General features: G+C 33.5%; 1 protein-coding gene across 1 annotated transcript in view; it reads right to left on the bottom strand.

The window, feature by feature from the left end:
• EYS (eyes shut homolog) overlaps nucleotides 1–19,135 on the bottom strand; it is a 164,857-nt gene extending 145,722 nt beyond the window's left edge. Inside the window, 3 exon segments of the mRNA XM_045865411.2 lie at nucleotides 14,013–14,078; nucleotides 14,081–14,125; nucleotides 18,385–19,135. Coding sequence (XP_045721367.2) covers nucleotides 14,013–14,078; nucleotides 14,081–14,125; nucleotides 18,385–19,135 — 862 coding nt within the window.
• Nucleotides 19,136–24,921: the final 5,786 nt, after the last annotated feature.

Consider the following 24,921-nt stretch of genomic DNA (forward strand, 5'->3'; position numbering starts at 1 on the left):
AGCAAATGCTGAAAAGAATAAGGCACTATTTTGAGAGTAACACCTCAGATTTAATCAGAATTTTACTGGTGTGTAAAAATAAATGTACATGATGTATGTCGTTTTACCTTACCTAAAGTTTAGACTCATTTATAAATTTCAGTCCTCCCTGCCACAACACACCTTCCAGTTATCATCTTTCATAAAGTAATTTAATTTATTCAAATATTGTGCTCTAGACTCAGAAGATAATAATTAAAGAATATCATAGAAATGATTATATGAATTCAGTAAGCTAAAATTGTTATTTGCTCTGTAGTTCTCACCACATCAAATGAAATTCTTCATTATACAAATATAATGCCTATTACATGAGTAATAATGATTAAGGAACAATTTTCAGAGGAAAGATATTGCAAGTGCTATCTTGTAAGAGCACTTGGTTCACAAAAGCAGTCATGATGGCATTAGAGAAATCAGTTCCTTGTAACACTGCAGCTGAAGTGAAACCTCAGTCCTTAAATGCCAATTATTGGGCTCATCTGCCATGATGCATACTAATTAGATTCTGTTAGAAAACAGAATAAACTCTATGAAAAATGCCCCTTAACAGATCTAAGTTCAGGAATATCCAGTGTAGGAGCCAAGGACAGACCTCCTAAAAATGTACCATTTGGGCATATTGAGCATTTTGAGTTAAAAAGTTACTTAAGAAAGAGCTAGTGCAAGAAAAACACTCTGATCTCCCTTTATCTCCAATAGGGAGGAAATAAATCTCCCATGTGAAATGTACCATCCCTCTACCAGGATGTAATGAGACAATCTTACCACCAGAGATAAGAAATTCAGAGCCAAAAAGGCTGTATAAACAACCTTTGTTAAACTACCCTTGCTAATTTACCACCTCAGACCAAATTCTGTTTAGAATTCTTTACTAATTGAAGCTCCCAAACATAAGTTTTCTTTTTTCTGCCAATTTCTCACATACTTAATGTCTCTTTGTCTCAAAAGTATAAAAACTGCCTGCCTTGATCATTTCTTCAAATCTCAATTTCATTATTGGGCCTCCTCCATACAATTAAACATTTTTCTCTTTCTTCTGTTGATCTTTCTCATGTCAAATTAATTCTTAAATCAGCTAGAAGAATATTGAAAGGTTGAGAAAAGTTTTTCTCCCCAACACCATCATATCAGGTACGGCCATCAAAATGGATCTGTCATAGGTAGACACAGGTACCAATGGAATAAAATCTAATGCATAAGTGACAGAAAAATAAATTACTGTCTTTCCAACTTACTCAATTGATGTCTCATCAAAATGTACCTCTTAGTTTCTTATATTAGTTTTAAATTTACTCTTTAGCTTGATAAAGAATTCCACTGAATTGCAGCACAATTTGGTATCAAAACATATTAATCATTTGCAAATATTTGTCTTGAATCAGGAAATGCTCATTTTGGGGACCATTTCTAAAAATGTTCCTGAATATGTATGCAGTTAATAAAGTTCTTAAGGTAAGCCTGATCATAATGAAGAAGGTTGTAAAAAATTGGAATTTTTGATTACTGTAATCAAATCGACAAATTCAAAAAAAACAAGCATGATCGTATGTACTGAAAGGGATGTTTATAATGATACGTTAGTAATTCTTGTATGGAATTTCATAGCTAGCATCTAAAAAGGTAATGCCATTGAGTATCAACAGACAAAATAGAATAACAAAATTACCTATAGAATAAAACATTCTGTAAGTTCAACTTTCTAGATTTTTATTTTAAAGGTTTTTTTCACTAAATAAAAGTTGAAACCATACGTTAAAAATTGTTCTGTATCTAAAAAATAAGTTTATGGCTTTTCCCCATAAAACACATTTCAAAGTCCCAAGATGGAGTAATTAGAGAGTTTCTGCATGGGATTCTATAAACTGTCACACCTGCTTACTTGAACAAAGAATTAAAACATGCAGACTTCAACAGAATTCAAGAACTCATTAAAAGACTTACACTGCACCAGCAGAAAATACTTAATACAGAAAAAAGCATCAGTCATTTTCAAGCAGTCATCAAGTGATTTTTAAATCACTGGAACTGACAAATCAGAAGTGAAAAATTATCACAATTATATAGGCAGTATTGCAATGTATAGAACATCTGTCATTAATAAGGGCCAATTCAACATCCTACAAGGGGAGGCACTGGTACATTCAATATTACAAGGCTAAAAGTGGCTTTTATACTTTTTTTCACTTTAACAACAATGCAATTTCACAATTTTCATAGTTGGTATGAAAACTGAACACATTATGAATCAAAGATAAGCAGATATTCACATTATCCACATGGCCATGCATAGCAAGACCATATCTTTCATTTTCAAGAGATGGTATATTTGTTTTAATATTCTTTCCGGTGTCCTAAGAAAATACATAGCAAAAACTGTGATCCTTTTCTTTCCATATATGACAACAAGAGTGTATAATACTCAAATATAACCCTGTGACTTCAAATTGAAAAAAAAAGTTTGCTTCATATGTATTCTGAAGTATGTCTGTCAGAAGAGAGTCATAGTACTTTGAATCCCTTTAAGATTAAGAATAGCCTCCTCTTACTTTCTTGATTATGAAATATTTATTCAGTACCTTATATGCACTACAAGCTGGGGCTGTCAATTTGACTAGATTGTAGGCCTTGCTGTCAAGGACTTTGTAAATCAGTAGAAGGAATAAAGGTAGTGAATTTTGGAGAAGAAAAGGAAAAGAAAGGGAACTTCATTCTAGAGAAGGTAAAAAATATGAGCAACGACAGGGAAAATGTGAATGTTTATGAATTATCCATAGAAAATCACTAGAACTATTTGATTATAGAAGATTGGTTTGGAAGTAGGTTGATAAAAGTAAATAGAAGACAATTGTATAAATATTCAAATGCTAGGGGTAAAAAAGGAGACCAGGTTTGACTGTATTAGTAAAATAGAAGAAATAAGCATTGAATGAAGAGTTGTGTCAAACAATGGCAAAAGTAGCAACAGCTAAAATTAATTGAATACCTACTGTGTGTCTGTCACTTTACCAAGTACTTTACATGAATTGTTTCATTAGTCCTCAGGAAAACAAAAAACAAACAAACAAACAAAAAAACACAACAAGAGATGAGTATTTCAATTCTCATAATTTTACAGATCAGAAATTTAAAATTTAGAAGGCTTAAATAATATTCTGAAGATCAGAAATCTAGGGAATTGTAGATTCTTGGTCTTGGAACACAAGTCTGCCTAACTCCAATGGCAATCTATATTAACCAGATCTATGCTGTGTTTCCTATCTCATTTATTCTACACAGTGAGTGCGGAAGGAATATTACATTTCCTTCATATCATACATGAAGTAATAAAAAATTACATGACTAAAATTTATATATCATTGTTATGGAATCCAATAGCCAAACTTATTTAACTCTCAATTCCATCTTTCTACCATGTAATATATGCAAAGGGAAGGTGATTAGAATCTTTTAAAATCATTTAAAAAGATATATTTAGAAAATTAAGTTGGTTGTACTAGGTACAATTATTTGGGCAGGACATAATATATTTATCATAGCTACTCAATTATCTTTCTTTAGAAGTTTAACTTCTTGACAGCACTCCATTTATCAAAGCTGCCTCATCTATAGTTGTGAATTTAATTTAAAAATACTTACCAACAGGTGCTTGGGTGGCTCAGTTGGTTAAGTGTCTGCCTTTGGCTCAGGTCTGGGACTGAGTCCCACATTGGGCTCCCTGCTTAGTGGGGGTCTGCTTCACCCTCTGCCCTTCCCCTCGCCTATGCTCTCTTTCTCAAATAAATAAATAAAATCTTCAAAAAAATTTTACCATTATATGTCAAGTGAATTCAGTATCATTTTGTCAAAAATTGATCTTTATGCCTCATTATATATACTTGATGCCTAAAATGACACATATCTACCTGGAGTTCTCTGTTTAGGGTCCCTGCATAGTTACCTGTTTAGACATAAATAGAGGGGCGCCTGGGTGGCTCAGTCTTTAAGCATCTGCTTTCAGCTCAGGTCATGATCCCAGGGTCCTGGGATTGAGCCCCGCATCAGGCTCCCTGCTCAGCGGGAAGCCTGCTTCTCCCTTCTCCCCCTGCTTTGTTCCCTCTCTCGCTGTGTCTCTCTCTGTCAAATAGATAAATAAAATCTTAAAAAAAAAAAAAAAAAACATAGAGAAAAGTTCTAGAGATTAAAAAAAACAAAACAAACTCCCCCCCCCAAAAAAAAAGAACAAGAGCAATACTGACATTGGTGATTGTGTTACTTTGCACTACTGTGAATAGCTTTTTTTCAGATGAACTTTCTCACAGAAAACTATAGAACTGTATTAAAACACACAAATTCTCTTTACAAGAAAAAAATTGTACCCATGTATGGTGAGGGAAGTTAACTAGACTTATTGTGGTGATCATTTAACAGTATTTACAAATATCAAATCATTATGTTGTACACCTGAAACTAATATAATGTTATATGTCAATTATATCTTGATTTAAAAATGTTACACACACACACATAAACTACGCCAAGTCCTTGAAGAGTGAACAAAACCAGCCAGAATTAGAAAGCATCAGTAAACAAAACAAAACCAAAAAAATCAACAGAAATTAATTTGAAGAAAAGATATGGGGAGAAAAATGATTGCACTACAATAACTAGTGCCAGAGTGACAAGTAGGAAAATAATAATGTGTCTATCATATGTGTAATTGTAGATGAAAAGGAGAGAGAGATTTTGGTGGTAAAAAATAATTTAAAATAATGGTCTAAAACTTTCCAAACATAGTGAAAAACATTAGCTTACAAATTCAAGAAGTTTGATCATCTCTAGGTAGGATAGATACAAAGAAAATCACTGCTATGCAGGGTACAGTCAAGAACTCTGAACAGACCAGAGAAGCAACATTACATTCTGGCTTAAGACAATAATATCAATGGAGTAAAACCATCCAAATTATAATTCTATTTCCACCATTTTCTCAAAAGGTTAAGTAGAGATGAGATTAATTATTTTGTGGACTTGTTTTCTGGTAAAAAGAAAAGCACGTGATAAATAGTAAATAACTGTTCTATTTATTCAATAGTAATGAAAAGGCATTCAAAGTGTCACAACATATATGTTTTATAACTTTAACTACATTATATACTTTATTCAGCATTCAAGTCCTTTCATTTGTAATCAATTAATTCTCTCATTTATTAATACAATAAAAAAATTCATGATCATCCTGAGATCCTGTAATTATCAATAATTACTATTTATAAAGTGAATAATATATACTAGATGTTGCGTGGACACATAAATTGTCTCCAGACAATTTACAGTGGAATGGGCAACACTTGGATTCATTGTTCTGTCAATCAAAGGAGGATTATCACAATAGAAGGAAGACTATCAAAAGGTGCAAAGTGAGCTTCAGTTATTTATCAAGATGAGTAGGGTAAGTAGCAAAGGAAATCATTCATGTTAGTAATTAGATACAGAACTTTTGTTTTTCAGTGTTATATTACTATGGATTATGCTGTGTTTAGAACTACAGGTCACCGGGGCGCCTGGGTGGCTCAGTTGGTTAAGCGACTGCCTTCGGCTCAGGTCATGATCCTGGAGTCCCGGGATCGAGTCCCGCATCGGGCTCCTTGCTTGGCAGGGAGTCTGCTTCTCCCTCTGACCCTCCCCCCTCTCATGTGCTCTCTCTCTCATTCTCTCTCTCAAATAAATAAATAAAGTCTTTAAAAAAAAAAAAAAAAAAGAACTACAGGTCACCATCAATGCTGATAATGATCACAGTGACCAGAGAATCAAGAAAATACCATGGAATGAAGTTTTACATTGTAAAAATAATAATTATCCAAAGTAAAGTACATTAACTCTTTCCTAGTCAACACCTAAACAATTATGTATGTCATTAAATGTGTTAGATTAACTTGTGTAAATATTTGCCATAATTTTAATTCCAAACTTTATGAATGCTAAGCCTCAGAGTTGAGTGTACAGGTAGAGTGCCAATTAGCTCATGTAATATGATTATTCACAATATTTAACAAATTACGCTTATGAGAATAAGGACTAGATTGATTCTCTCCATGGCAGGGGGTTAGAACGAAGGTCAAACTGACAGATTAATTTTCCAACCTTTATCAGAATTGAGTTTCAAATAGGATTAAAGTTCAATTATTAAAAATGAAAAAAGTTATATTTGATTTAGCTCCTCCTAGCTTTCCTTTCCATGAACAAAATACTTTTTTCCACAAATTCTACCTCCTGGTAGGTAGGGGCTTTGAAAATGGAGAAACCTACTTTGTATTGGAAAATATTCTGCACACCTTCTGATTTAAACTACTAACAAAATGTCCTAACAGTATCTGTCACTACACAGATTAGACCTCCTGTTATCTGAGGTTATCACATCTTAAAAGATAGATTATTCCTCCAATGCCATACCATGGTTTCTTGAAGTCATTCATCTTGGATACAGAGATCCCAGCTTGCCTTGCAAACAAACTTTTTTGAATCTCGAAACTAAAATTATTTTTTTCTAGCTATAAATTAGTCCTAAACTAAGACTGAAGAGTTTATTTTCTGACAATCACTTTTTCTTATATAAAACTCATATTTTAAAAGTGTGAAAGTAAGTCAGGAAGTGACCATCTATAGAATGAGAATTTTAATGGTTGAAATTGCTCAAAAAGATACACTAAATTTTTTTTTCAATAAACCTTACAAAGTTATAAAGTTAGAGCAAATCGCTTTATAATAGATACATAAATCTTATATAACATCTCAAATTTAGAATTACAATGAAGAATATAATTTCATTGTTTTTTATTAGACCTTTATTAAGTCTACTTTTATAATGTCTGATATTGCAGTTTGACCTCACAGTTAATTATTCTTATTCATACTCTTGGTGTCTTAAAATTTAGGAATATGTGTTTTTCTAAAGGATAACTAATATTAAAATAGGATTGGTGTACTCTATACCTTATTTCTTTGCAGACATGATTTAAATTGATTGAAGACAGATACATACATACATATATATATACACACATACATATGTACTTTATAAGCTTTAAAAATGTGATGTTTCTTATATATTTTTGGCTATGGCTTTAAGTCACAGAATACTGCAATAAACAGGTTCCAAAAAATAACCCAATCTATAATAGTTACTGTATCTTCTAATAGAGTTATCATCCTAGTTTGCCCATGATAACAGCAGTTTATGCTCATGGAATGTGAGACAGTATATGCTAAGATATCAGTTCTCCCCAATTACCAAACTACCACTTGTCCTGGATTTCTAATTACCATTATTCATACTTTCATTAAAATAAACAGGGGTGTGTTTGATAGATTTCCACTTTGTATTTTAAATTCTGCCATGGTCTTTTCTAAGACTATTAGAAATATATAGGCAATATATTATGTAACATGAGGATAAATTAGCAAGTTAGCCAATGATAACCCACTTCTCTTTTTTCTAGTCCTTTCCAGATGCAAAGAATATTATATCTCTCACTTAAGGATAGCTTGAAGGATTTTGAAGACCCAAAAAGCCACAAATAACTGACTCCTTCCTGTTTCAGTAGATAGGAGAAGGATCTGATAATGCTGCCCATGAACACAAAGCTTCCTGATTGCAAGTAAGCTGGGTCAGTGGGAATCACAGGAAATTATGAGTTATGTCTGTGTTTTATATGAGAGACAAACAGAGGCCAAGCAGTGCTGTCATAAAGTGTATAGAGAGTTATCTCTATATGTTCTTGGTATAGATGTTTGTTCATACCGTTGATCACAGGTATGGTATAAATTGGGGGTTGATAAAGTATAACTCTAAGCCAAATATGACCTTCCACCTATTTTTGTAAATAAAGTTTTATTGGAACAAATGAAATTCACTCATTTACATATTGTCTATGGCTTCTTTCACACTACAATAGCAGAGTTGAGTTATTGCAATGGAGATCATACGGCTCAGAAAGTCTAAAATATTTACTATCTGATCCTTTACAGAAAAGAAGTTTACAAGTCCCTGACATAAATATACTATTACTTACATATTTTGTTTTGTGCTGTTTAATTCTTATTTTATAATAAATACTTAAAATGTAAAAAGATAAAAAGCAATTTATATTTTTATTCTTTTAATTTAATTTTATTATGTTAGTCACCATACATCATTAATTTTTGATGTAGTGATCCACGATTCATTGTTTTCATATAACACCCAGTGCTCCATGCAATATGTGCCCTCCTTGATACCTATCACCAGGCTAACCCATCCTGCCACCTCCCATCCCCCTAAAACCCTCAGTTTGTTTTTCAGAGTCCATAGTCTCTCATGGTTCATCTCTCCCTCCAATTTCCCCCCTTCATTTTTCCCTTCCTTCTCCTAACGTCCTCCATGCTATCCCTTATGTTCCACAAATAAGTGAAACCATCTGATAATTGACTTTCTCTGCTTGATTTATTTCACTTGGCATAATCTCCTCTGGTCCCATCCATGTTGATGTTACAGTTGGGTATTCATCCTTTCTGATGGCTGAGTAATATTCCATTGTATATATGGACCATATCTTCTTTATCCATTCATCTGTTGAAGGGCATCTCGGCTCTTTCCACAGTTTGGCTATTGCAGACATTGCTGCTATGAACATTGGGGTGCATATGGCTCTTCTTGTCACTACATCTGTGTCTTTGGGGTAAACACCCAGTAGTGTAATTGCAGGGTCATAGGGTAGCTCTATTTTTAATTTTTTGAGGCACCTCCACACTGTTTTCCAAAGTGGCTGTACCGTACAACTTGTATTCCCACCAATAGTGTAAAAGGGTTCCCCTTTCTCCACAACCTCTCCAATATTTGTTGTTTCTTGCCCTGTCCATTTTGGCCATTCTAACTGGTGTAAGGTGGTATCTCAATGTGGTTTTGACTTGAATTTCCCTAATGGCTAATGATGATGAACATTTTTTCATGTGTCTGTTAGCCATTTGTATGTCTTCTCTGGAGAAGTGTCTGTTCAAGTCTTCTGCCCATTTTTTGACTTGATTATTTGTTTTTTGGGTGTTGAGTTTGAGAAGTTCTTTATAGATCTTGGGTACCAGCCCTTTATCTGTAGTGTCATTTGCAAATACCTTCTCCCATTCTGTGGGTTGCCTCTTTGTTTTGTTGACCATTTCCTTTGCTGTGCAGAAGCTTTTTATCTTGATGAAGTCCCAAAAGTTCATTTTTGCTTTTGTTTCACTAGCTTTTGGAGATGTATCTTGAAAGAAGTTGCTGTGAGAGATGTCAAAGAGGTTACCGCTTATGTTCTCCTCTAGGATTTTGATGGATTCCTGTCTCACATTGAGGTTTTTCATCCATTTTGAGTTTATCTTTGTGGATGGTGTTAGAGAATGGTCGAGTTTCAGTCTTCTGCACGTGGCTGTCCAATTTTCCCAGCACTATTTATTGAAGAGACTGTTTTTTTCCATTGCATATTTTTTTCCTGCTTTGTCAAAGATTATTTTTCCATAGAGTTGAGGGTCCATATCTGGGCTCTCTATTCTGTTCCATTGGTCTATATGTCTGTTTTTGTGCCAGTACCATGCTGTCTGGGTGATCACAGCTTTGTAATATAGCTTGAAATCGGGCAATGTGAAGCCCCCAGCTTTGTTTTTATTTTTCAACATTTCCTTGGTGATTTGGGGTCTTTTCTGATTCCATACAAAATTTAGGATTGTTTGTTCCAGCACTTTGAAAAATGTCATTGGAATTTTGATCGGGATGGCATTAAAGGTATAGATTGCTCTGGGTAGCATAGACATTTTAACAATGTTTATTCTTCTGATCCATGAGCATGGAATGCTTTTCCATCTTTTTGTGTCCTCTTCAATTTCTTTCATGAGTGTTCTGTAGTTCCTAGAGTATAGATCTTTTACTTCTTTGATTAGGTTTATTCCGAGGTACCTTATGGTTTTTGGTGTTATTGTAAATGGAATCATTTCTCTAATTTCTCTTTCTACAGTTGCATTGTTAGTTTATAAGAAAGCACTAGATTTCTGTGCATTGATTTTGTATCCTGCCACATTACTGAATTGCTGTATGAGTTCTAGTAATTTGGGGGTGGAGTCTTTGGGTTTTCCACATAAAGTATCATTCATCTGTGAAGAGAGAGAGTTTGACTTCTTATTTGCCAATTTAAATACCTTTTATTTCTTTTTGTTGTCTGATTGCTGTTGCTAGGACTTCTAGTACTACGTTGAACAATAGTGGTGAGAGTGGGCATCCTTGATGTGTTCCTGATCTTAAGGGAAAGGCTCTCAGCTTTTCCCCATTAAGGCTGATATTTGCTGTGGGCTTTTCATAGATGGATTTTATGAACTTGAAGAATGTTCCCTCTATCCCTATACTCTGAAGAGTTTTAATCAAGAAAGGATGCTGTATTTTTTCAAATTCTTTTTCTGCATCAGTTGAGAGGACCATATGGTTCTTCTCTCTCCTCTTATTAATGTGTTCTATCACATTGATTGATTTGCAAATGTTGAACCACCTTTGTATCCTGGGGATAAATCCCACTTGGTCGTAGTGGATGATCCTTTTAATGTATTGCTGGATCCCATTAGCTAGGATTTTGTTGAGGATTTTGGAATCCATATTCATCAGGTATATCAGTGAAATTCTCCTTTTTGGGGGGTCTTTGCCTGGTTTGGGGTTAAGGTACTGCTGGCCTCATAGAATGAGTCTGGAAGCTTTCCTTCTGTTTCTATTTTTTCAAACAGCTTCAGGAGGAGAGGTATTATTTCTTCTTTGAATGTTTGGTAGAATTCCCCAGGGAATCCACCAGGTTCTGGACTCTTGTTTTTTAGGAGGTTTTTGATCACTGCTTCAATCTCATTACTGGTTATTGGCCTATTCAGGTTGTCAATTTCTTCCCATTTCAGTTTTGGGAGTTTATAGGTTTCCAGGAAGGCATCCATTTCCTCCAGGTTGCTCAACTTATTGGCATATAGTTGTTGATAATAATTTCTAATAATTGTTTCTATTTCCTTGTTGTTAGTCGTGATCTCTCCCTTTTCATTCATAATTTTATTAATTTGGGTCCTTTCTCTTTTCTTTTGGAAAGTCTGGCCAGTGGCTTATTGATCTTATTAATTCTTTCAAAGAACCAAAAAAGCAATTTATATTTTTAATTTAAAAGTTTCAAATTTATGTTTACCCGGAAAGTTGATAATGAATATGCAGTTTGCCCCTATACTATGTCACTATTAATGATCCATCACAGACTATTACTGGTATCATTGACTATATGAAAATCAGAAGATACACATTAGTTGAAGAACCATCAGCATGTATCTTAAAGGTTAGTAATTATCTTATAAGACTGCCTTCCAATGATGAATCAGGTGCAGAAGCCGAAGGTATTCTTATATATTACTCTGTGAAGAATGTCTTTTCATTTACATCAAGTGACCGTCCCAAAATGATTTCTCTCATTTTCTATTGCAAGTTTCTCTGTACATATATGAGTAAAATGACAGTTATATAAACGTGTCAGCTGAATTAACACAATAACTTCGCACACAGTTAAAAGATGCCAGCTGCTTGATATTAGTAAAATTAGAGGCTTAAATAAATTAGCAGTTAATTTCAACAATGGTTTGATTTTTCCATCCAATTAATTGAATTATAATAAAGCTTTTCATGTTTATTCTGTTGAATGCAAAATATATTAGGAACGCTTCTGAAAATTCAGTAAGTTGTTCAAAGATAAAGTTATTGGTTCTTGTGTTAAAATTATAAATAAAAATTTCGTTAAGTATATCATGATGTATACATTGTTTTGATTAAGTTGAGAAAAAGATGGAATTAGGTTGAAAAAAGGATGAGAAAGAAATACACTTGGAATTTATTATAGTGCACACATAATTCACATTTTAATCCAAACTAGTGATATTCACATAATTGAAACAGAATGTATAGTTGAAAGAATCATCTAAATTTTGGTCCATTTTGCTCAGAACCATAACAAGCATGTAATCAAACAACTTAATAAATTAAGCACACAAAAAATCAGTTTTTGAAAGTTTTAGTGAATAGTCCTTATTTTTAAAGAGTGATTAAAATGTATTCCTGCATAACTCAACAGAGATACTGAACATATTCAATAAGTTAGAAGTGTATAATATTATAAACACTATATCTGTGCTCTGGAATAACTGGACTTGTGGGAAGCAATATTTGAGGAGGATCCTATATTTTATGGATAAATTTATGTACCAGAACATAATGAAAATAAATTGAGAAGCCTTACAACTTTGCAGCAACTAAGATTAGTCAAACATTCAAAGGAATGATATGTGAAGATCATTTATTTCACAAGGTTTTTTTCTTTTAAAGTAATGTTTGTCAAAGAAAATAATACTGAACAGAATAAAAATATGGCTCCTATTAAAAAACTGATTTTTGTATTTTATACACAAAATTGAATTGAGACTACATTCCACTTAGCAGATTTCTTTTGAGATTAACAGGAACCTCAACAGTTCAGTGAAAATATCCTCAATTAAGAATGGCATAGTTAGGAGTCAACTGAAGGCATTAACAATTTCAAATTTATTAATCATAAATGCAACTTTGATGAGGGTATAACTTTATAAAAAATAAAATAATAAGACCACATTACAAATATTTATTCTTCATAAAAGTATTAGCAACATATTATTTATAGATAAATATGGCTAAACACAGTTTCTGCTTATATTGTTTTGTAATGTTCAGATAATCAATAAAAAGTATGTTTTAAAATTTCCTTTGATCTGCAGAGACTGAAGATCAAGTTATAATTATCTTCTTTGAAAATAATTTTATTAAAAATAATTTTTGAATAGGACTACTTTATGTGTCTGCCTATTTAATTAAACCAATTTGCAGGTCAATAGATAAATATTTCAAATATTATATAATTGCAACTGTTTTTAGCTACCTCTTTTGCTCAAAAATGTCATGGTCTGGAAAGATAAATTATATGGTTTTCATACATATGCAGGATACAGTAAAATACTGTATAAATCTTTCAACTCATAACCTTTTTCAAGGAACAAGAAGACTTGAGGGATAAAAGACCTGAAAAGATTTTTTTTTTAAAGATAGTTATTAGAATCTTTATTGCCTGCATTACTACCAACACTTGTTAACTATGGGACAGTGGTTAATGTATTCTACCAAAATTTCAAATCTCCCTCAATGGAGTTAGGTGGAAGGACCTGCAAGAGAAACACTAAGAGATATTACCATTCTCTGTAATTTGGAAGACATGCATCTTTTTGTTGTACTCTCACAAAAGGAGTCTGTAGGTGTCTTCTAATTGTGGCTGGAGACACCACTGCTTAAAGGCATTTTGAAGAGGGTCAGATACACTGATAATTAGTTATATTTCCCAGAAAATGTGAAACTGTAGAAGAGTTTAAAGATGAGACTAGAATGTTTTAAACATATTTTCATTATTTAAACATTTAATCAATAGTTAGGAAAGTATTGATTTAAATGGTGATTTCATTCCACATCTTTAAATTCATTTGAGAAGAAATAAAAAAATTTTTACTCTTCATAAAATGGGATTTGTCTGTAATGACATTACATAAGGAAATAAGTTAGATATAATTATGCAAAGTGTGTGCAAAATTTGCAAAATTATGCAAATTATGTGCACTATGTCTAAAAATATTTTAGAACTTAAGAACAAAATATATTTTATCATGGTGAAAAACTTGTCAACTGGTGTCCAAAACTTGTCTTATATGGAATATTTAGCAGGATCATTTAATTGTTAACCAAACTGATTAAACATATCCCTAAAACGTATTCAGAGTGTAGAACCTCTAAAATTTCATTTTTCAATAATTAATGAAACATTTCAAATTTAATTTGAAGCAAATAAGACAAAAATTAAAATGATTTGTATGCATGCATATATACATACATACACATGTGCATTTTTTACCTGAAAATGGTTCACCACATTCACAGATGAAATTATTTATAGTAATATTGCCACAATTCCCATGGAACAGATATGCGACTGACATTGGCCAATAACTTCTGAACAATTTATGCCTATTCAAATGAAAGAAATTAATTTTTCAATTAGATTAAAAATATTTACACTGTATATAGTTAACTATGGTCACTAATTTTCCCCAAATTCCTTTAATAATGATGATCAAAATTTTGTCAAATGTAACTCTAATTAAGAAATAAGGGGCATCTGGGTTGTTCAGTCTGTTAAGTGACCCACTCTTGATTTCAGCTCAGGTCAGGGTCATGGAATTGAGGTCTGCATCGGGCTTGTGCTCAGCACAGTCTGCTTGAAATTCCCTTCCATCCCCTCTGCCCTTCCCCCTACTCCAGTGCTCTAAATAAATAAATAAATAAATAAAATAATAAACAAATAAAACTTCATGATGATGTATTTAAATTGAAATAAAAATTAATTTCAATCAGCTTGACATCTTCAATAAGCTTTTTCCATCTTCTGACCCACACTACAGTATTCAAATATTTTTCTGATTGTTGATATTTGAGCTTTAGATGATTTTCATGATAATTTTAATTTGTTAATCATGTTTTGACATTAGATAATATTAATATATGTACATATCAGTTCTTCAACATACAGTGGTAGTCCTGCAGTGGAATTTACAAAGTGACATATTCAAAAGTATATTGTGTCTTAGCCCTATCACCTGGCCAAAGTGATAATTCAAAAGAGAAAAATGTAAAAAATTGACACCATTCGAAGAGAAACCTGGTCATAAAGTTTTAGTCAAGCAAGATGAATAAACTCTAGAGATATGTTATACAACATTGTGTGTACTGTGAACAATTCTTTATTGTACAGTTAAAAATTTATTAAGAGGGTAGATGTCATATTAAGTGTTCTTTCCACAATATAATAAAATAAAATAATAAAAGAAAATCTGAAATTATGGGGGAGAAAAAGAGAAAAGGCTACTTGGATTCTCAGAAATTATGCACCAACTTCTAAACTCTACATTTTTTTGCCCTATCTGTTCTATCAGGTTTCCAAATCTCACTAATATAAACTATTGTGGTCCTACAATATCACATACCATAACCTTTCATAGCATACTTTTCTATGCAGTTAATCAGCTCATAATATCCTTTGTAGAGGAATGTGCCTAGAAAATTCCAGGGCATGGCAAATGGACACATGTTACTATAAAACAGTTGCCCATAATTTAGCAATAGGCCAGCCACCCCTCCATTTTAACTGAATCCTTAATTTAATTTGTAAGCAGTTTTTGCCATTATCATTGATTCCTTTCAAATTCTTTATAGACTGACAGCCCTGCCACAATAATACAGAACTCTTCTTCCTTCATTTACCTCCAAACAACCCTGACACAATAAAAATTTAGGTAAATATATTTATGTGCCAAATATTTCCATGTACAAAAACTAAATTAACAAGAGAATGTTCAATAGGACATATCCTATTTCAATCTTAGTGTAATGGGCTAAGTTGTGAGCCCTCAAAATTCATATTTAAAATCCTAACTTCCAGACCTCATAGTGTGACTGTATTTGGAAACAGGATCTTTAGAGAGGTAATAAAGATTAAATGAGGTCATTAAGGTGGGTCCTAATCTAATGTGACTGATGTCCTCATAAGAAGAAAAATTTTGGTCATACAGACACATACAGAGGGAAGACACAGGGAGAATACGGCTATCTACAGACCAAGGAGTGAGGCCTCAGAAGAAACCATTCTTGCTTACATGATACTTTGATCTCCAACATTTAACCTCTAGAATGCGAGAAAATAAATTTCTGTTGTTGAAGCCACTCAAACTACGGTTCTTTGTTACGGCATCACTAGCAAATTAATACAGTTAATATTCTCAATTTCTTTGGTAATTCTACATATTTCTGTATCATCTGAGACTTAAAATTGAAACAATTATTATAAAGTGGTATTATGCTATATGCTCAGTATTATGGTATTTAACATTTAATGATTTAAATTATCTATGGCTGTGTTTCTAATAAATAAACAAACAAACATTGGGTAAAAACAAACCACCTTAGTATACAACTAAGATAAAATCATTGAAATAGCATTCTATGACATATGACATATGACATATATGCCAATTAATATTCCGATAGATGGTAGAAATTTTCTAACTAAACATTGTTTAAAATACTTTGGACAAACTAAAATGTATGCTTTAGGATCTCTCAATTAAATTGCTTTTTCATTCACCCCAAATCAGCAATTTGACTGCTTTCACTTTTTTGCTGACCTGCCTTAATTTAATTTTATTTTTTTAAAAGATTTTATTCATTTATTTATTTGAGAGAAAGAGTGAGAGAGAGAGCATGAGCAGGGGGAGGGGCAGAGGGAGAAGCAGACTCCACGCAGAGCAGGGAGCCTGCCACAGGGCTAGATCCCTGGGTCCTGGGATCATGACCTGAGCAGAAAGCAGATGCTTAACCAACTGAGCCTCTCAGGTACCCCATGACCTGTCTTAATTTTAATTATCTGAAAACCTCCAGGAAGACTTGGGGTTACTTACATTTTTGTTCACCAATGCCAGTAAGAATAAAATGAGAATTTGATCCCAATTAGAGGCAGAGGATGTTCAGTGGATATTGCTGTAATTAACTTCTGAAATGGTCTTAGTACTTACTTCCCTACCACAGAGTCTAAAATTACTCTGAAAGATTGGTTTAGGTGAATTTTAGAACCTACAAGGGTTTATTGGGATATTTTATTATACAGTCTTCTCAAGCTTGGATCCAGTATAGTCTTCCCAGGCACACAGAAGAAAAACCTTCTGAAGTCCCCTAAAGCCTGCCTGAAAAAAATCTACAGTTGTATCTCTGAGCCTCATCTTTCTATCATATCAACTGCTCACCCTCTTTCCTCTCTCTTGACCAAAATGTACTACCAATCTGTTATTTGTTTTCCCATACTATCATTACAAAATGCATCAAGCAATTCCCTTTTCTAGGTCTTCCTTGTTTTACCCATTACCTTTGTAACTCTCTATGCCAGGTCTCTAAATTCCCAGTAAAAAAAACTCTTTCATAAGTTCCTATAGATTAAATTTTTCCCTACATTTCTCTTCATTTCCCTCTGATGACCCAAATTCCCTAGTAAACTTTCAAGTAGTGATAGTTGATTTTCCCTTAAATCCTCACTTCAGTCTCAGATAGTATAGTTTACATTGTTTTTAGATTGCTGGCTTCATCTACTAACCAAATGTCCTTTTTTTTACAACCTTCCCTCATCATTGCCTCTCATTTAGTTTATTATAACCAAGTTTATCAATTATATCAAGTTCTTTCCTTCCTTTCCACTCTTATTTATTAATCACTTTATAGGGCCACATCAATATCCATTAAAAACATTGCTCTTGGGCAGCTGGGTGGCTCAGTCTGTTAAGTGACCTACTCTTGGTTTTGGCTCAGGTCATGACCTCAGGGTCATGAGATTGAGTCCTACATTGGGCTCTGCACCAGGCATGGAACCTGCTTAAGATTCTCTCTCTCTCTCTCTCTATCTCCCCTGGCCCTCCCCCAACAGGTCTCATGCATGTGTGCTCTCTCTCTCTCTCTCTCTCAAAAAAAAAAAAAAAAAAAAAAAAAAAAAGAACATTGCTCTTGGCTCACAATTATCTTTTCTTTTCCAATTCTTCCAAGCAACTTCATGCCTTCCCCACAACCACACACCTCTTTATCTTCCTCTGCTCAGATTCACACTTAATTCCTACATTATCACCCAGAACTGTTTAAACTAAATACCATAAGCTTGGAAATTTCATTCTATGACTAATACTATTCTGATAGTGTTTTTTTTAAATATATGAAACATTAAGAGTGAATGTTGAGAAAGATGTTAAAATAGGTATTTCAGGGTCAAATATACATTTTTAAAAATCCCTGTTATTTAAATAAGCAAAAAAATTATTTTAGAGAATGCCTGATAGGAATTTTATGTCCAGATTCCAAATTTAGCCCATTCTAAAAAATCTACAAATTTTTTAGAAATGTAGTTTGTTTTTTGGAAAGTAACAGTTTGTGAACTCAGTTTATTTTCTTATTTTAATAGAATTATGTTATTATTTTTGTTAAGATTTTATTTACTTATTTGTCAGAGAGAGAGAGAGCACAAGCAGGGGGAGCGGCAGACAGAGGGAGAAGCAGGCTCCCCGCTGAGCAAGGAGCAGAATGGGGACTCTATCCCAGGACCCTGGGATCATGACCTGAGCCGAAGGCAGATGCTTAACCAACTGAGCCACCCAGGCATCCCGAATTATGTTATTTTTTTAAAAAAATAATCTTACCTTTAAATGGTCTGTGACAGATGCATTCATATCCTTGCTCATTCCATTTTCCTCTTTTATTAATGCAAATGCCATTATTTTCACATGGCTTATAAGAGCACGCATCAAGTTCCTGGCAACATTTTCCAGAAAATGGAGGCTGGCAATGGCAGCTGTATGTCTTGCTCCAAACTTCAGTAAGACATTTACCGTGCCCAGAGCAAAATTCTGAACTCAGAGATTTCTGGCAGAACTGCTCTTTCACTGTCACATTTAGTCGTAGCCCCAGGTGACAAAGCGATGGACCACTTGCTGTTACTGTGATAAAATAATGTGCCCCAATACTCAACCACCGAGAATTAACAGTATGCATTCCTTTTAGTTTGCAACCAAAAAGTAACTGATCTTCAGTTGTGGTGTTCTGCAGACAGTCAATGAATGATGCTTCAGAAACATTCATCAAATTTATTTCTGGAGACTGAAGAGATGGTTCAGAAGAAATTACAAGGATGTCTCCCAATTGAATTTGTAAAGGGCGAATCTGGGAAACAACTTGATTGCCTGAAGTATTCATTTTAGTATTTACATCCCCAAACCAGCAATCTCCATAGAAGTCCATGCAGATGTTTTCTGTTAGTGTCCAATTCACCACATATGATAATGGCTGTATATGCCATTCTTGCACAAATTTCCATTTACATGTTGTTTTTCCATTTATAAATGTGCTATGAAGAACCACTAGGCTCAGAAGCATAATTGACTTGTTAATCATTTTGGGCAATCGTATTTTATTGTCATGAAAGTGTCATAAAAAATTGCTGCAAAATGGATTTTAGCATTGCTGAAAATTTCCAAGCAGAGATTTTGTTCAACGATCCCGGGAACTGGCTTTTCTTCTAATCCCAAAATACAAATGGATTGGTGACAGTGGATTTTGATCAACAGTGGAGTTCACCTGGTTTAAATATCCCTTTAAACATAGAAATATACACTATTAGTAATGTTTTTCCTAAGTTACTTAAAGATATAGACAATTCTAAGCTGGTTTCTGTAAGGACTGTGCCGCCACCATCTAGGTAACTTGTTTGTGAAACAAGGCCAGAAAAAATGTGGTGAAGATATGCTGCATCTCATCCTTGTCTATAGAGTTATGTGCTTCTGAAATGTTTTGGTTTTGTTACATAATTAAACCAGCAATTTACTGCAGTATTTTGTATGTTCTCTTTACACCAAGCTTCAACAAAACTGAAATACAGGAATAATCAAGATCCTTCTTTTATGGGTGGCTTTAATTTTCTTCATTTATAAGTATTCCTCTTGATTAGGTTTAGAACACTTTAAAAACACCATCCATAAAATAAGAACAAAAATGATTTAAATATAATGTTCATGTAATATTTTCATATAAATATAAGCTATAATGTACCTGTTGGTGACAAATCATGTTCCTCTAATCCAGGAGGTGGGAACTCCCAGATATACAAGATATTCTAGAAAATTTTGTCATGTAAACAATTAAACTCGGAATGACACTTCACCCAACTTCTGCAGAAATGTGGGAGTATAGTAGGCAAAGAAGGAAAAGGAAGTGTAAAATGGAATAATGCAAGGATGATAAATAGAAGTTGTATGGTACTGACTTCTCTTTCATCACACACCACTGGTGTGTGTGGGGGGGTGGGGGGGTGGGATTAATTCTGTCTGGAAGGCATCATTACTCCCAGAGGCAAAACAAAACAAAACAAACAAAAAAACCACTAAAAACAAAACAACAACAAAACAAAACAAAACAAGAGATTTTTGAGATTTAATATTGACCCAATTAAAAAAAAAAAAAAGTAACTACAACTCATTGAGGGTTTTCTCGGTGTAAATCACTCCAGTACTTGATTAATAATAAAAACCATAAGAGTGCTTGGGTGGCTTAGTTGGTTAAGCCTCCAAGTCTTGATTTCCACTCAGGTCATGATCTCGGTTGTGAGATCAAGCCCTGAGTCCCTCTCAGCATGGGATTTGCTTGAGATTCTCTCTCGCCCTGTGTCTCTACCCTTCTCCCAACCTCTCCACTTATGCATGCACTCTTTCTCTCAAAATAAATAAATAAAATCTTAAAAAAAAACCCTGTAATCATCACAGTTTAAGGCCACATGGGTTTTAATTCCCTTCAGACTCATATAGAGAAGAATATATTATATTAAATATGTTCATTTAAAGAAATTAATATAGAAGTATTAAATTAACACAGTAGTATTGAAGATTGAGTTAGACTATATAAGAATATACAAGCCATTCAATAAATGATAGCTTTTTGTTTTGTTATTGTCCAATTTCACTCAGCAAGTAAGTGTCATGTCTTGGATTAAAATCCAGGTTTGTCAGATTCAAAAACCCACCGTTTTTAACTATACCTTGACTGTCAATTAAATATTGTTAAATGATCTATGTCATTATATGATGTAATTAATTTGTTAATTCGTATAAAATATTTATGTTAAATCTGATTTTTTTTGAGATTTATTTATTTTAGAGAGAGAGAGCACAGTGGGGGGGGGGCAGAAGGAGAGGGAGAGAAAAACTTAAGCAGACTTCACGCTGAGCACAGAGTGGAGGAGGGGTGTTGAGCTCAGGACCCTAGATCACAACCTGAACCAAAATCAAGAGTCAGACCCTTAAACAACTGTGCCACCCAGGTGTCCCAAGTCCAATTTCTTTCTTTCTTTTTTTTTTTTTTTAAAGATTTTATTTATTTATTCATGAGAGACGAGAGAGAGAGAGAGAGAGGCAGAGGGAGAAGCCGGCTCCCAAGGAGCAGGGAGCCTGATGTGGGACTCGATCCCAGGACCCTGGGATCATGACCTGAGCTGAAGGCAGATGCTTAACCATCTGAGCCACCCAGGTGCCCCCAAGTCCAATTTCTTAATGACCATTCTAGATCATGTAGAAATTAAATTTGGGGGTGCCTGGGTGGCACAGTTGGTTTAGGGTCTGACTCTTGGTTTTGACACAGGTCATGATCCCAGGGTCCTGGGATAGAGCCCCACATCTGACTCGCTGATCAGCGGGGAGCCTGCTTCTTCCTCTGCCGCTCCCCCTGCTTGTGCTCTCTCTCTCTCTCTGGATAAATAAAATCTTTAAAAAAAAAGAAATTAAATTTGAGTTGTAAATTTCCTCTTTTAAAATTCAGTTGTAAGTATTATAAATCTATAAAATATAAATTCATATAAGTAATATATTACCTTAAAATATGCATACGGAAAAGGTAAAATTATAACTTTCCTAGAATTAAAAGTTATGAATGATCATGTTCATTTCAAATATGTTAGTCATAATTTCTGAATATAAATGAATAATCTTGCTAAAATTTAAGAATACTTTAAACAAATATATGTGATCCCAATCTATGTGCAAAGTAATATGCTAAGGAATTCATCAGTGACCAAGTGAAATGGGTATCAACGTGAAAAACTAAGAACTTAATGAAGGAAACAGAATTATTAGGCAAGCAACATCATTAATTATGAAAATAATAGTCTAGAGAAGTATGAGAATATGTATCAGGGACATTAATAGGACACAAGAGAAAGCTTGAACAGTAAAAGGAAATCACCTGGGAAAACTGTCAAGGGAAGAGTATTCTAGGAGAAAATATCTATCTAAAGATTTGAGATGAGCATGACATTGGATACTTCTGAATAAGTAAGAGAAGTTGAGCTTCTAAGTGTAGAGGAAAAATAAATCATGATAAAATATAAGCTCTTGTTTAGAGAGAGATTATATTAAGAAGGGGAAGGCATTATCAACAAGGGCTCACATTTTATCTGAGGGCAGTGGAGAACCTCTTGGAAACTCTTGGTTTTATTTTATTTTATTTTATTTTATTTTATTTTATTTTATTTTATTTTATTATTTTATTTTATTTTATTTTATTTTTTATAAAATAAAACCTTAAAGTTTTATGTAGGGATTAGTAACAGCAAATTTTATTTTAATGACAGTTTATTGGAAGGGTGGGTGATGGCTTGGTGGACACAACTGGGGAGTCAAGACATTTGTGGAGTCAGTCATACTAATCTAGAGAAAGAACAGTGATGGCTTGATTAATACAGAGGCTGTAGAAATATAACAACACTGGTGGAATCCAGAAATATTGAAATAGTAGAATTATACTATTATATATAATAGTATACCTTATATAATTATAAGGACTTTAAGGCTGCTGACCTAACTAAGGAGAGGGAAAGAAATCCAGGAGGACCAGATACAGAAACAAGATGGCAAGGGGTAAGGATATGTCACAATCACTTAAACATACACCAAATTTGAAGTGTACTGGAGTGACATCTTTGTAGAAGTATTCAGATTTCTGGTATATACAGATGAAAGCATAGGAGAGAAAACTGGGCTGGAGTTCTAAATCTGATTACATTAATCACATTTTTTTAATATTTCAATATGTATGTGAAGTTGTTGGAAAATTGTTTTAAATGAAAAAGACTTGATCTTGTTTAAATCATGAGGAAAGTATACATAGGGAGATAATAAAGCAGTATGGAAGAAAATATATGTCAATGAATACAGTTCAAGTAGGAGAAAAGAAAGAAGTTTATTGTAGATTATTAAGGTTGTGACTGTGGTGGAAGAAATCTGAGGATTTTACCTTGTGGGATCTTCTATTTTCTTTGTAAAATAGGGGATAATTAGGGAAATGGTGAGTTTGAAAGAAAGACAAGAATGGACAAGACTTGAAGTGAACAGTGAGGAAAATGTGAGAGAATGTTCATTAGGAAAAAATAGAAGGATCACTAGGCAATATTGAAATAGCTGTAAATCACAAATTTATAGCAGTATAAATCTGCACAGGTGCATTATTTCCCCAGTAGCCTAGTTGAAAAATATAAAATAAAAAATTAAGTAGTAAATGGGTTTAAACAAACACAGTCACCAATTTATTTCCACACTGAGATGCTCAGAAACAAATTTCATTTGCATTGAAGCAGAATTAGGTCTGTGTGACATTTTTAGACTAGCTGCAGATGTGAGCTCGCATTACTGCATGGCTAATCCCGTGCTTCTCAGAATTCTCTGGGTCCCTAATTATTGTGCATTTATATTTTGTAAGAGAAAATCACTTGATAGTTGCATTTCTGTCTCCAGAAAATTTAAATAAATAAAAATAGAAGCTAAAAAAATCCCTATGAGGTCAATTTGCTTCTATATATGTTGAATACAAAATACTTTGGATTTTATTAGGATAATGATTAATATAAACATCACATATGGATAAATTTAAATAAGGAGCTATAATTTAGACTCAAAAGGCAATGGTATGGATGCAGTTTTTCACTTATAAAGACACTGTTAAAATTCTGTCCAAAGTAGCAAGTCAAAGGACATTCTGTTCACTTCTAAACACACAAACACACACATACATGCACACATATATTTTCACATGTGTTTAAGATTTGAAATCAGGAATCATGATCATTCCATGTGATATTGTCACCTTTTAAATTCATGATTCAAGAAGTCTAGAAATCCAGGGACTATGATGGAGCCATTCATAACATAATTACAACCATAATATTACTTTGCAGCAATGCTACCGGGATACTATTTCACAGGAAAATCCACTGAGCTGTACTACTTTTGTAGTCCAGTTACTTTAAATATAAAGCTCAACATATTCAATAGTTAATAAAACATAGGTAACTTTTCTTCCATTCACATTTAGAAATCATCTTAAATGACCTCCTTTATTTTGTTTTATTTTTTATTTTTTTAAGATTTTTTTTAAATTTATTTATTTGAGAGAGAGAATGAGAGAGAGAGAGCAGGAGAGGGGGGAGGGTCAGAGGGAGAAGCAGACTCCCTGCCGAGCAGGGAGCCCGATGTGGGACTTGATCCTGGGACTCCAGGATCATGACCTGAGCTGAAGGCAGTCGCTTAACCAACTGAGCCACCCAGGCGCCCCTAAATGACCTCCTTTAAAAAATAAGGAAAGAGATTCAAACAAATCCATTTTATATAAACAAAGAACAATCTGAATATAATGTGCCTATTTGCATTGTGCTCAATACATAATATCATGAACTGTGTAAACTTTAATAAATTCCACAAAACAGTGATCCTTTTCATTTTTACCCCATTATGAGTATGGTTTCCAAAATAAAGAGCTTTATTTTTATAAATTAAATATTATAACTGATGAAACATACGCAAATTGAAAATTAGGAATGTAGGAGATAGAATGAACAGATATAAAAATTCTAATGTTTTGTTCCTGACCTCTAGAGAGTGACACAGCACATTTTGGACACCACATATTGGACTGAAATTGTGGGAGGAGGGCAAAATATGTGTTTTAGAAAGGTCAATATAACTATCAGCATCATGGAAGATGAAAATTCTAGCAGGGAGTCCAGAAAGGGGAAAATGGTAAATTTTAAAATTAAATCTGAGGGAAAATCAATGGAGAAGAGATAACCAATTTAGGAAGAAGAATATTCGGGACATGATTTCCAAGAGGACATGAAATTAAGCAAAGGGATTTAGGTGAGA

This window comes from Mirounga angustirostris, unplaced genomic scaffold, assembly GCF_029215605.1.
Source record: "Mirounga angustirostris isolate CCGP_5_RB_7025 unplaced genomic scaffold, mMirAng1.0.hap1 SCAF_8, whole genome shotgun sequence".
Classification (NCBI taxonomy): domain Eukaryota; kingdom Metazoa; phylum Chordata; class Mammalia; order Carnivora; family Phocidae; genus Mirounga; species Mirounga angustirostris.